The 13,414-nt window shown below is 40.8% G+C and overlaps 1 protein-coding gene across 1 annotated transcript in view; it reads right to left on the bottom strand.

Annotated features, from left to right (window-relative positions):
* Window positions 1–10,389, bottom strand: part of LOC124112293 (mucin-3A-like) — a 29,727-nt gene extending 19,338 nt beyond the window's left edge. The window contains exons 1-2 of the mRNA XM_048382457.1: window positions 10,371–10,389; window positions 2,570–2,639 (exon numbers count right to left, since the gene is read on the bottom strand). Coding sequence (XP_048238414.1) covers window positions 2,570–2,627 — 58 coding nt within the window. The 5' untranslated portion in view covers window positions 2,628–2,639; window positions 10,371–10,389. The remainder of the gene's footprint in view (window positions 1–2,569; window positions 2,640–10,370) is intronic.
* Between the last annotated feature and the right edge of the window lie 3,025 nt (window positions 10,390–13,414).

Raw genomic sequence — 13,414 nt, 5'->3', positions numbered from 1 at the left:
GGCGTTAAACTAAACTCACTCACTCACTCACTCACTCACTCAAAGTTATCCACTATATATAACCAGAAAATGTTCAGCTCTGAGACAAGACAGAAGGATGACACACAACAGGTGGACCTGGAGAGACATAATGCCCAACTGTGTGCTTCAGAAAACGTTTGACATCAGTGAGAGAATGTGTAGAACGTTATTCTTTGCAAAGATTTAATGATTGATGATAAGTATATATTTTATACATTTCTCTAAAAAAGGCATTTTTTAATAATATTTTATACCGTAATCTTGTCACATTAATATACAGAATGCATGCAAGATAGTTATAAAAATGAAGAAATGATAAGAATGTAACAGAAGTTAATACTGGAATTCTAATGCAGATTTGCTATAGTGAAAGAAAAAACATACACAGAGTTTATTGTTAGAGTGTAATGTAGATATTTTGTGGTTTTTGACAATATACAATCATTTGAATGTTTTTTCAACAATTGTTAGGAACATTTCCTGCAGAATGTTTTATCATTTCTTTACTCCACTGCATTTACAGTAGAAGTGCCATTCGATGACAAACGACACATGTCGACACAACCACAAATCAGAGATCTCTAAGAGGCTTCTGTTGCAGTCACCCCTCGGCTTGGTAGGCATGGGCTAGGCTAACAATTTTCTCTCATGGGAGAAATACTCGGACCTTTAAGGAAAATAGTTATTCCTTGATCCATGGAACGTGGTGTGACAAAACGTGGTGAACACAAATGCAGATAAATATCTATATCCAGAGGTTCAGGACAATTTGGGAAAACGTTTACTGAGAAAACAATATGTGAAATGATGTACTTCCTAATTTATAACATCTATGTACAATTTGTGGGTACGGATCTGTTTCTTTATGCATATGAATCGGAATTTCTGTTCGAATTGGCAAAGTCAAAACAAGGTTATTTGGCCAAGACGTTTAACTTAAGCTTAAGGTATATCGATGATCTGATATCGTTCAATAACAATCAAGTAGCCAATTCCCTTCCACTGGTTTACCCACCTGAACTAGAAATAAAGGAGACCAATGAGACCGCCTCTGCTGTTTCATATTTAGATGAATGCGTAAAGATTCAGAGTGACACAACACTCTCTACAAGACTGTATGACAAGAGGGATGACTTCAACTTTCAAATAGTCAACTTTCCCTGCATGTCGAGCAATATTCCAGCAGCACCAGCCTTTGGTGTTTACATTTCACAACTTTTGAGATACATTGGAGCATGCTCTCTTTTTACCACGATTTCAAAGAGCGTCGTACGACTCTTGCTCAGAAATTGTTTTATCAAGGTAAAAGAGACAAGGTCTCGCTAAAGCTTTCAAAAAGTTTTATGGTAGACATGTGGAGACTTGAATCATATGTTGCCATGTTTTTTCATGTGAACAATGGACATGCCTTTGCAAATGTTTGTGACGGGTGCCATCGGTGGGGCAGGATACGCTCACCTTTTCGCAAACACCTGGTATAATTACTATTTGATAGTGATTCATAAACACATGTTCATGATATAGTCGGAATCGTACAATCGACTCTGCCTCATGCTGAGATTTCTTTTGGATATGGAAAGGGTTTTGTCGCTTTATCTATATGATTATTATCAAGTGGGTCATGCCTAGGTACTATCATAATGAAAACACAATAACATGACTTTGGTTAAATACAGCTGATTTGACAATCACAAGAAGCTGTATGAATTTCGACACGACGCTGCACCCAACAGATTATATGTCCATTTCATTGTATCAATATAATGTTTAGACGGTTATCTTTGGATCAATAACTATAACCAACGAGCTGCGGGGAATTGCAAATAAATGTCCCCAGGGAATTTTGCGACTGCTGTCGCTAGAGCAGGACACACGTACCCTTTCCGCGAACACCTGGTGTCACCACGGATTTTCAGTGATCCATTCATATAACGTTCTTTACAATTTTGACCTTTACTCTCAGCGGAATTTGTTTAAGGTGATAATCGAGACTGATTATTGTCTGGCTTTTGAATTTACACCGAACCCAACTGTAGGATATTATGAAAATTATTGCAAATCATTAAAAAAAAGTTATGAGATTTTAACAATTGGACCCTTGGGACTAATAAATACACAGTTAAGGCAAAACGTTTCCAAAAAGACTGATTTTAGAGGTTTACATGAAGCCTTTTTCTAATGGTTGAAAATAAGCAACCCTTTCACTGAAGCTGATATTATGATGTAGATAAGACCAGTACAAACACAGGGTGAAAACTCATCTTGGGTCTGGGACTTGCTCATAAGTTCGACAAAATCAACCTTTTTCACCCATTTTACCCATACATCTGTTATCATTCCTGTCAGAAGTTCAAATTTGCAAGTGTAAAAAAGAAATATGAAACTTATCAACAATATTATCATATCTCATAGTTTTTATAATTCCAACATTTTCCGGTAATTCTTACAAACATGTTTAGACATAACTAGATGCATACCTAATTCATATAGGCTGTAATGACAATTACCTTTTTCTATTTATTTTCTCAGAATCTAGCGAATGTCATACCTGTTTCAACCAAAAGAGTAAACGCCAGCAGTAAAACGCCAACAGCTTTGAGCTTCATTATCCTGAATTCCTGAAATACAACAAACAGCAGTGTAAGAAAGGTCTACCACATTTTACAAAAGATCTGTTCTTATCAAATGTGCAGTCAGTTTGTGTTGTATGTATTAGCCGGTCAGAACGCTACACGTATAATCGTCGTTTTCTACAGTAACTTAATTCCTTGATGTTCTTGAATCCAAGTGTTGGTGGCTTATATGTTCATTTCATTGTATCAATATAATGTTTAGACGGTTATCTTTGCATCAATAACTATAACCAATGAGCTGCGGGGAATTGCAAATAAATGTCCCCAGGGAATTTTGCAACTGCTGTCGCTAGAGCAGGACACACGTACCCTTTCCGCGAACACCTGGTGTCACCACTGATTTTCAGTGTTCCATTCATATAACGTTCTTCACTATTTTGACCTTTACTCTCAACAGAATTTGTTTCGGTTGATAATCAATAACAAAGGTCTACCACATTTTACAAAAGATCTGTTCTTATCAAAAATGCAGTCAGTTTGTGTTGTATGCATTAGCCGGTCAGAACGCTACACACATAATCGTCGTTTTCCACAGTTACTTAATTGCTTGGTGTTCTTGAATCCAAGTATTGGAGGCTGTGTCAGGGAGTCGACTTTTTCAGGTTGGTATCCTACCCGCACTGGGCAAGTAGATACGTCACAAGTCAGATCGTACAAGGCCTCGAATCTCCCTCGTCCTGCGCTGATATAGGCGCAACCGGCCTTCTGGAAACTCTTACCTCCCAAATCCCGAAAGTGAGTTAGGAAGGTAACTCACGTGAGCTCTTGATATTTTACGAGCGCTTCCATTAGCTTCCACTAACAATCATCGTAAATAGACTTACAATATATATCACCAGTACGTTGTTAATTACATTCATTAAAATGCTTTCATTCCTGATTGCATCGTTTAATGACATTAATTAGTTTTAAAGATGACGTCACGCGGAGGCTCCTAATCAGAGTACTGCATCTCCAGTGTTTATAAGGTATGGACAACTTAGGTCTTACGAAGTATGACGCAAATCAGTTAACATGCGACAACATTCGTCAAGCAAGGTTAACTTGGGTTTTATCTTGGTCAACACGGGGTCACCTGGGTCATCCAGGGTTCATTGAGAATGGGTATGGTTAATTCAATGTCCAGGTACAGGGATAAAGTTGTTTGTTTGTTTGTTGTTTAACGCCGAACTCAGCAATATTACAGCTATATGACGGCGGTCTGTAAATAATCGAGTCCGGGCCAGTGATTAATATCAGCATCGATCTACGAAATTGGGATCGATGACATGCATCATCCAAGTCAGCGAGCCTGACCACTCGATTATATACTGAATATTGCTGAGTGCGGCATTACAAACCAACAACAATAATCAAATTCGATGTCCTTGGTCCGAGCACGACGCCTGGTTTCACGGGCCTTGTGATAAGTGGAAAGTGACGTGAGCGTGAACTGTTAACTGTATAAGCTGATATGGTATACGTTGGATTCGAGTGTTTGGCTGTACGCGAAGCCAAGGAGGATTAGATCTTGAGACGGTATTTTATTGGACTCGTCTTTGTTTTCGCAGCTCTTCCTTTGTATTCCGACAAGGTGCAGTCACTTGTCCTCGACCTATTTCACGATTGCATGCATACATTCTGGCAATACAAGGTGAACAGAGAAGACCATGAACTCGAATATAATAAGGGAACATTGTTAACGGTTAAACTGTAACGTGCAGAGGCCGTCGTTACATATGTGCAACATCAATTTAAGATATTTGTAACATTTAACATGCAGGATATGTGTACCTATGCCCAACAACAATAATAACAGTGATCATAATATTTACGGTTTTGTGTGGGGTTTTTTAAGCTCGTAACTCAAAACTCCTTTCTTATTCTTCTTTGGGTGTTGTGATGTTTAATTGGACCCCAGGGTATATCTGAAGATTTATAATTTTCGTGTATATTATTTTTGATACAACACTGTAATACCATCAACCTTTGTTTACCCGACTCGACCCTGATTTAAGCTGTTAAACTTCTGTCACATTGGGGTAGCGGAAATTTGACTCAACAATTTTGGAAGATTCATGCATTCCTAAATTGTACGAAGGGCCTTTGCATTTATTTTCGTATTTGACAGAATGTTGAATATGCTTTGACCGCATCCGCACTTCATATACCTCCTATACACCTTCGGGAATTATTTTGACACTTTATTATATGAGAGTGAACATCATTCAGTCTGAAGTAGGTCATCTTTCCAAGGTAGGGGAGTTCACTGACCATAAAAGTCCAGATTCCACCACTGTGGCTGGAGTTTCTAAGTTATATTATGGCTGGCCTGATGACTCTGTGCGAAGCCCATTCAAATATCGCGCAATCAAATCGACATCCGGTTTGTATACAAGGCGACATGGGGACAGTCAACTAGGCGCCAACCTTTGTGAATTGATGCACTTCGAGAGATAAGACACATTGTGATTTGATAATCTCTGATTGAACAATCTTAATCGTGTATTTTCCGAATTCATGGTATAATACAATATTTATTTCATCATGGCCCAGGCAGTACCTTTCAACATGATAACGTCCGGCCTCATATTACTCGACTTGTTCAGAATTCCCTTCAACAAAACAACATGAATGTCATCCCCTGGCCGGCTCGCTCCCCTGATCTCTCACTAATCGAGCACATGTGGGATAGATGGATCGGCGCCTTCGACGTCAACCACGTGTTCCACAGACAGAACTTCGAAACATGCTCCAGCAGATATGGACAGATATCCCACAGGAATTTGTGCGACGCCTGGTCCATTCCATGAGACGAAGATGTGTTGCTTGCATCGCAACCAGTGGTGGACACACACGCTATTGCTTTGTAAATTAACATTTTGGCATGTTGATGTTTTTTTATGAAATCACGCATTTTCTGAAGTCAGTATGGCAAATTAAACCATTTGAACACTTACAGGAGTCTTTTATCTGTTGCAAACCGAAATTGTTTCAGATTTGGTAAAAAACATAACTTTGCATTAAATCTTATTCAATGTCACAGGAAATTTTGTTGTTCAGTATATAATACATATATTTGTTTTATGCACTTTATTACGCAACACATGGGGATAGAGCAAACTTTAGTTCCTAAATGAATACTTGATTTTGATTCAAGAGAAAACAACACATTTTTCAAGTTCTCAGTGATACACAAACGCTTTCTTCTATACTTACCATATGTCAAGGTCATTAATGCATTGACGCATATGTGTCTAGTATGATTCAGACTGTATTTACAGTACGCTGCGGTGACTCGGAGTGACATTGAAGCTCAAGGTCATTGGACCGGAAGAGGGTGTCTGCGTTATAAAGTTGGCTGGTGGCATACGATCTTCTGTTTCAGCATTGTACAGTACTGAGTATATGTCTTCCCAAACAGGACATGGTCTATAAAGCCGAATGTGCCTATAGATAGATAGAGGATTCATCACTCGTGTGTTTTAATATGGGAAATATCAACCGAGTCTTAGTTAATCGGTATTTGCCGAGCCTTTGGCGAGGCAACTACCGATTAACGGGACGAGGTTGATATTTCCCATATTAAAAAACACGAGTGATGAATTCTATTTATCATTTTCACATTTTTGCTTCCAAATTAAGGAATAATTGCATTAAACATTAACATCAGCAACTTGTCGAAATCTTACGTATAGATCGTGCGTAGTGATACATGTTTTCCATAGCCATGTAAACCAAAATAAACAATTCGGTGCGAAAAAAAGTTCCTCGGATTATTTTAAACAAAATACTTGAACAGACTTTTGCAGAATAATTGAAACTTTAATAACGGTAACAACAACGATTCTGTGTAATCTGATTATATCTCTGGTGTAACTTCACTTATAATATATAGTTTCAAATCAAACCGCTCGCTCTTCCGGTTATCTAATTTGCATATCTAATTTGCATACTTATGTCATTGGGGTATGACATACATGTTTTTATGTCATAAGCTTATGTCATGGATAAATGCTTCAGTTAAATGATAGAATGTGGTTATAGACCTGTGGAGGACATTTCCAAATTTGACGCATCAATGGCCAAAATAATGTCGGATGATGTCGGATGAAATGAACACTTGACTTGCCTTGCGACTGGTAAAACCTTTTCGCAAACACCTGGTATCATCACAAATTGATAGTGATTCATGAACACATGATTTATGACTATTGAAATGGTTTGTCGCGTTTTGATTGAAACTTTGTTAGGAGCATGGACTTTTAGTTTTATTGCAAGACACAACAATAAGTCACAATGGTTTATGATACGTGTTTCAGGTGGGAATGTTTTGGGGACATTAATTAAATGAATGTTATGGATGAGGCAGGCTGCTTCCGTGTTTGCATGTCATGTAAACATCTCTCTCGTGAAATCAAGCTATTTATGTGTTCAAATTATCATTTTTAGTAATCAAAAACAAATCAAGCACATAATTAAGATTCTTAAACTCACAAATGCTCAAGATATAGTCGGAATCGTACAATCGACTTTGATTTTAGGAGAGATTTCTTATAAATATGGAAAGGGTTTTGTTGCTTTTATTTGACCAAAATGTTTGGGCTAACCAAATCTTACTGCCCGCAACATGCAGATGAAAAAATTCTTAAGTCTTAGAAAAAATAAAACTTTTCACTCAAAGGAAAGGTGGAAGACCCTTCTGACTGCGATTTGATAATTTGTTTCATAACAGTGATTTTGTCGCAGAATTGAGTTAGTTATGGACATTCCACACCATTGCACATCATTAACTACATTTAACAAATCTCCCAGTCTGGAATATTACTTAACGCGGCGTAAAACCACACTCACTGAACTCACTCACACAAAAGTAAGAGGTAGAAATGATATTCTTCAACTGAATGAAGAACAGAATAATAAAAATAATTGTTCCCAATTGACCTTCCACTGTTTTTGGTAACTGGTCGTTTACATGTCATGTGCTGACAAATTGAAGACAGGCACGTGTGTGGTAACTGATGACAAGTCGGACAACCAGTGTAATCCGTAACAAGGTTGCAGTGGTAAGCTGGTAAGTTATGGATGTAGGGTCGGACTGGCAGTGTAGACTGCAGACAGTCGTATTTATTCAATTGAAAGACCATCGGTTCATAGTACAGTACGAGAGATCAATCTGCATCTGTTATATATGTTAAAAGGTTGTTACGTTTCTTTGTGTATACGCTTTTGCTGGAAATAAAACATTCAATTCAAGTCTATCGGTAGATTTCTTGAACTGTACATCGTTTTCATCAGCACAGCATCTCTGTAAATGTTTTCTTCAAGGCCTTGCTGAAGCTGTCAAAGTTTTATGGTAGATATGTTGAGGATTTCCAAATTTGACACATCAGTGACAGATATTATGTCCGATACAATTCCCTATCTTGACTTGTTCCCGTGATTTTTTCAGGTGAACAGTTGACTTTCCTTTGCATGCGTTTGTGACGATTGTACCGATGGGGCAGGATACGCGCACCTTTTCGCGAACATCTGCCATCATCACTATTTAATACTGATTCCAAAACACATGGTGATGATATAGTCAGAATCGTACAATGGACTCTTATAATTATGGAAAGGGGTTTGTCGCTGTGTGATCTAATGTCAGTTTTGTGTGAGGTAGGAAAATACATTTATACGAGGAAGCGTACAAGGTATTGAGCAAAATGTTGTGGAGCCATCTCTGTTATCGGTACATAGGAAAAGTCCAAGGTGAAGGTCAGCTACCATCAATAACGCTATGAATCGATAGCGGCCTGACATCTCCTGCCCATGGAAGGGACGAGTATGCGAATTACATCCTGGGGATTGGTAGCCCACTCGGCCCGCAACGCAAAAGCCAACTGCTGCAATGTCTTGGGTTGTGGTTGGTCGCCGTCTATCCAATTCATCCCACAGGTGCTCCATCGGGTGCGGGGCGGTCGAGTAGCCTCGTGGTTAAAGTGTTCGTTCGTCGCGCGGAAGACCCGGGTTCGATTCCCGACATGGGTACAATGTGTGAAGCCCATTTCTGGTGTCCCGCGCTGTGATATTGCTGGAATATTGCTCAAAGCGGCGTAAAACCATACTCACTCACTCACTCTATCGGGAGCAAATCCGGGGATCTGGAGGGCCAGGGGTGTGACATCAACGTTGTTGTGTAGATAGGTTCTTGTGATCCGTGTTTTATGCGGTCGAGCGTTGTCCTGCTTGAATACACCGTTGCCGTTGGCTGCAATTTGAAGGACGTGTGGTAGGAGAATTTCGTTGATGTATCGTTGAGCCTGGATAAGGACCAAGCCTGTCCTGCCATGATGAGAGATAGTCGCCCACATCATAACGCTACTCCCACTAAACCTGTCCACTTCCTGTACGCAGTTTCTGGCGTAACGTTCACCCCGACGTCTGTACACCTCCACGGAGGAGAATTCTTGATTCGTCGCTGAACCAGCATCTCCATCGCAGTTGGGACATACCCTGTGTTGACGACACCAATGCAGTCGTTGTTGACGATGTTGTCGACTCAGTATGACGCGTCGAACAGGACGTCTTGCTCGTAGCCCTGCTGCTCTTAAACGGTTTCGTACGGTCTGGTCGGAGATTCTGCGCAGTCCGGGTATTTAGGATGCGGTTAAGGTGTCTGTGGTCCTCCTTTCACGTAGGTTGCGCAGTTGGATGTCGCGATCTCAGGTGGGGGTGGTTACTCTTGGTCGTCACGTATTGACCCATGCTGTTGAATCCGATCCCATAGCCTTGTGATGGGCGATACATTGAAAACCCTGGCTACAGCTGATCGGGATTCCCCTGCCTGCAAGCGGCCTATGACGTTGTTTCCTTGCACTTCTGTTAATCTTGTTGAACTGTCACTGTTCGATTGACGCAGATGCCAGGCAATCAAAAACCCTGCACTTTAATACCGTTCATGGTGCTGCTGCACGTGCAGTGCGTGCAGCTCCATGGCCCTTTTGTTAATGCACTGGGTGCGTTTTTCAGAATCGTACGTGTTTCCCGACTAATGGTTTGCATGTCCTTTGTGTGATCATTTTGATCCGGGAAATTTGTCACTGACACTATAACATTAAACCTCTTCATTTTGCACCTCTTGGTCCGCTAATTTTGCTTTTATGTCCAAATATATCCGTTTTGCGTTTCTGTTTTTGAAGAGTATATTATGACTGTCCCTAAACTGTGAGCGTTCACGTGTAAAATTACTGAGAGCGTTTGTATTTTACAATAAAATAAATCTGAAAACATATAACTTTGATCTTCTAAATGGCTTTCGGTTTCCATATTTCAACACGAGCCAGTTTATGAACAAAAAAAGAAAGAAAATTAATTGATATAAAATACGATTTGAAAAATTGATACTTTCTATGGAACAATCTAGCAATTTTTTACCAAGTTGCTATGTATGACATTTTAAAATATTTGACCAAACATAATGTTTCTTAACGATTTTGGACCTGCATTTTCTAACATTGATACATATTTGTACATGAAAATTCTTAACGTGTTTCCTTACGATTGACGCATCAGTATCATCTGTGTCATCGCTAACCGCATTTGCTTTAGATATAACAGGCGAGTCTTGTATATCGTGAGTCGTGTAATGGCGTAACATTATTTCTGATTTCTTTCATCTCATTATTATGAATAAATATATACATTCAATTTTGTTAGTTTCATAAACACACCAAGATACCATGACGTTCTTACCTGGAGCCTGTGCTCGCTTTGGTACCAGAATGATCTGTGAGATTACGATTACCAAACACCCTGACACCGGTATTGCAAGACACTATATCATGTGGCAGGTAAATTAAACAAAAAGGTTAACGGGTTGCTTTTCGTTTGACATACTTCCTTGTTTGTGCAAGATATCGACATGAAATTTACCTCGATGTAAGCAACGCTGGTATTCCACTACAGTTTTGTTCTGATAAATGGTGAATGTGCAAGGATGAATTGACCTCACTGGGATATATACAGCTAGAAATTAATTAAGCATCCCCTGGTTTTGAGACCATATCTGATCAGCAACAAGGTATCATTCGCGGCAAGCCTGAGCTATGGTGGAGAATTACATGTCTTGTGTAGAATGATACTCTTGACTAATGAAAACACAGAAAATGATTGAAATGTTCAGTAGTTTAAATGTATCAATAACACAGTTGCGATAGTACTGTAATTGAGAAAAATTGATAACCACGAAAAGTGAGGATCTGGGAAAATCCATGATCAGGTATGAAAGACCATTATAAACTGACGTCCAAAAGAAACTTTACAAACTGAAAATATTTTTTTCGATGAAGTCTATCTAAAACACATAACCTAAATACAACAATAGTGTATGCAGAAAATGTTAATCGTCTGTTACATGTTTGCGAGATAACACGCGAAAAAGTGAAAAACACGTGCACCACGGACAACTGCAAATGCACGTATGGGTAAAGGTATAAAACGATTGCAACGGCAAGTCAGACATCCACAGTGATAAAAAAACACAAAAGAAATGCCACGACTCACAGTCGAACAACGTGAACGAGCCTTGGGTATGGTAGAGATGGGAGCCACCCACGCCCATATTGCACGAACCTTCGGTTGCTCCCGTGTTGCCGTTACCAACCTGATGCAACGTTACAGACAGACAGGGCGGATCGCTGACAGGCCAAGAAGAGGCAGACCCAGGGTGACCACGCCCCATGATGACCGGTACTTGCGTACCTTGCCCCTCCGAAATCGCTTCCTGACAGTGACGTCATCGGCGACAAATGCCTTAGGTCACAGGGTTAGTCGACAGACAGTTGCCAGGAGACTCATGGTTCATGGAATCAGGGCTTTTAGACCATACAGAGGACAGCTATTGACAGCGCAACATCGTCGTCTGCGATTGAGATGGGCCCGGACTGTACGACGTTGGCAACGACGTGATTGGCAGAGGGTTGTCTTCACTGACGAAAGTCGATTCTGTATGTTTAGGGCTGATGGAAGACAACGTGTTTACCGCCGAAGGGGTGAACGAACGGCGGCGTATTGCGTGCAGGAGGTCGTACCATATGGTGGAGGGAGTGTCATGGTGTGGGGAGGGATCTGTGGGCAGGAGAGGACACCGCTGGTCATCGTTCACGGAAACTTGACAGCTCAGCGGTACATGGATAACATTCTTCGTCCAGTTGTCCTACCATTTCTCCAACAGCAGCCACGTGGTGTCATTTATTAGCATGACAACGCTCGAGCCCATACAGCCAGAATTGTCACTAACTTCCTCGCTGCCAACAACGTCAACGTCCTGCCTCGGCCTGCACGCTCTCCCGACATGTCCCCCATAGAACACCTCTGAGACTTGATGGATCGTCGTGTTCGACAACGACTACACTCTCCAGCCAACCGGCAAGAACTGATCTTGGCCCTCCAAGATGAATGGCGTTAAATCCCAAGTGACCTCATCAGACGACTATCTTTTTCTGTGCGTCGAAGAGTTTTTGCGTGTATTGAGGCATTTGGTGGTCACACTCGCTACTAATGACTTGTTATTGAACTTAAGCGATTGTTTATGTACTCTGCCTATTGTCCATGATTCTGAACGCTCGAGTTTTGTACCACACCCAACGTTGGGGGGCTCTGACGTCATTCTCGGTCGCGGTATGATTGTCATTTTCAGTGTTGATTATGTTGATATATTGATCTTCTCAATACACTTTACTTTATGCATGTATGTTTTGTTGTTTCTGAGCAAAAGTTTTATTTCAAACTCTGATAAAGATTCTTTTGGACGTCAGTTTAGTCCAAAAACGTTCATTGTAATCTAACAAAGATAATCACAATCCCGAAAGGGGGCACGGGTGGCCCAGTCGCTAAGGCGCCGCGATTTGCTGTGCAGATTTGCGTAACTTGGGCACGCCAGAAACCTACGATAGTGGGTTCGAATCCCGGTTCGCCCCGATTATATTTCTAGGTTTGTCAGCACCATACCCGTGCTTGTGGGTTTCACCGAAGTGGTAAACGTCTGAGACCTGCATGACTTCGGGCTTTCCTCCCACATTAAGTTGACACGCCGTGATATAACTGGATTACTGTTCAAAGCGGCATTAAACCCAACTCACTCACTCACAATCTCGAAAATCAGTAACGAGTGTAAACGTCGTGTGGGAAGATGACAGATTCTACCCCTCTCATTCCTCCAGTGAGTCTTCTGATACCATCAAGAGGAAGATGCTGCCACTCCCGATGTTAGGCAGCCTCTTATGCTGTCGCATTCTGTACTGGTGGGTCCATTGCCTTAAGTCGACGTCCATGAATGTCTCAAACATGTTCGAATGGATTCTAATCTTGACTCTTAGCGAGGCAAGGCAAAGTGTCAATTTAGCGTGTCCTTGCAGAAATGCAGTCACAACACGAGTTCACGTCCTTGAGCACAGGTAGAGTGGCAAGTGCACGATTTCCGCAGAGATTGCCTCCTACTGTTGCCATGTCCAGGTTACAATCATGAGATATGACGGTGCCTCCATCATACGGGACTGTTGCTACAATGTTCCTTGGGGTATTCAGACCAATGGTTCCTTTGCCACGTCTAATGACGTCCAGACATAACCCAAGCCAAGCGAAGTCTCTGATGATGTGCAGTTTACAAGGGATTTCGTATGAATATGGATAGGGTTTTAATGCCATTATTTAACCATATATTGGATTTACATGTGCGAACATGCACACCATGTTCCAGGGTTAAATGAATCTCACTGCCAATACAATCAAGATAGAAA

This window comes from Haliotis rufescens, unplaced genomic scaffold, assembly GCF_023055435.1.
Source record: "Haliotis rufescens isolate VD_foot unplaced genomic scaffold, xgHalRufe1.0.p SCAF_4, whole genome shotgun sequence".
NCBI classification, from domain to species: domain Eukaryota; kingdom Metazoa; phylum Mollusca; class Gastropoda; order Lepetellida; family Haliotidae; genus Haliotis; species Haliotis rufescens.
Note: the sequence above shows the minus strand (reverse complement) of the source record. Positions and strands in the feature narration are given on the sequence as shown.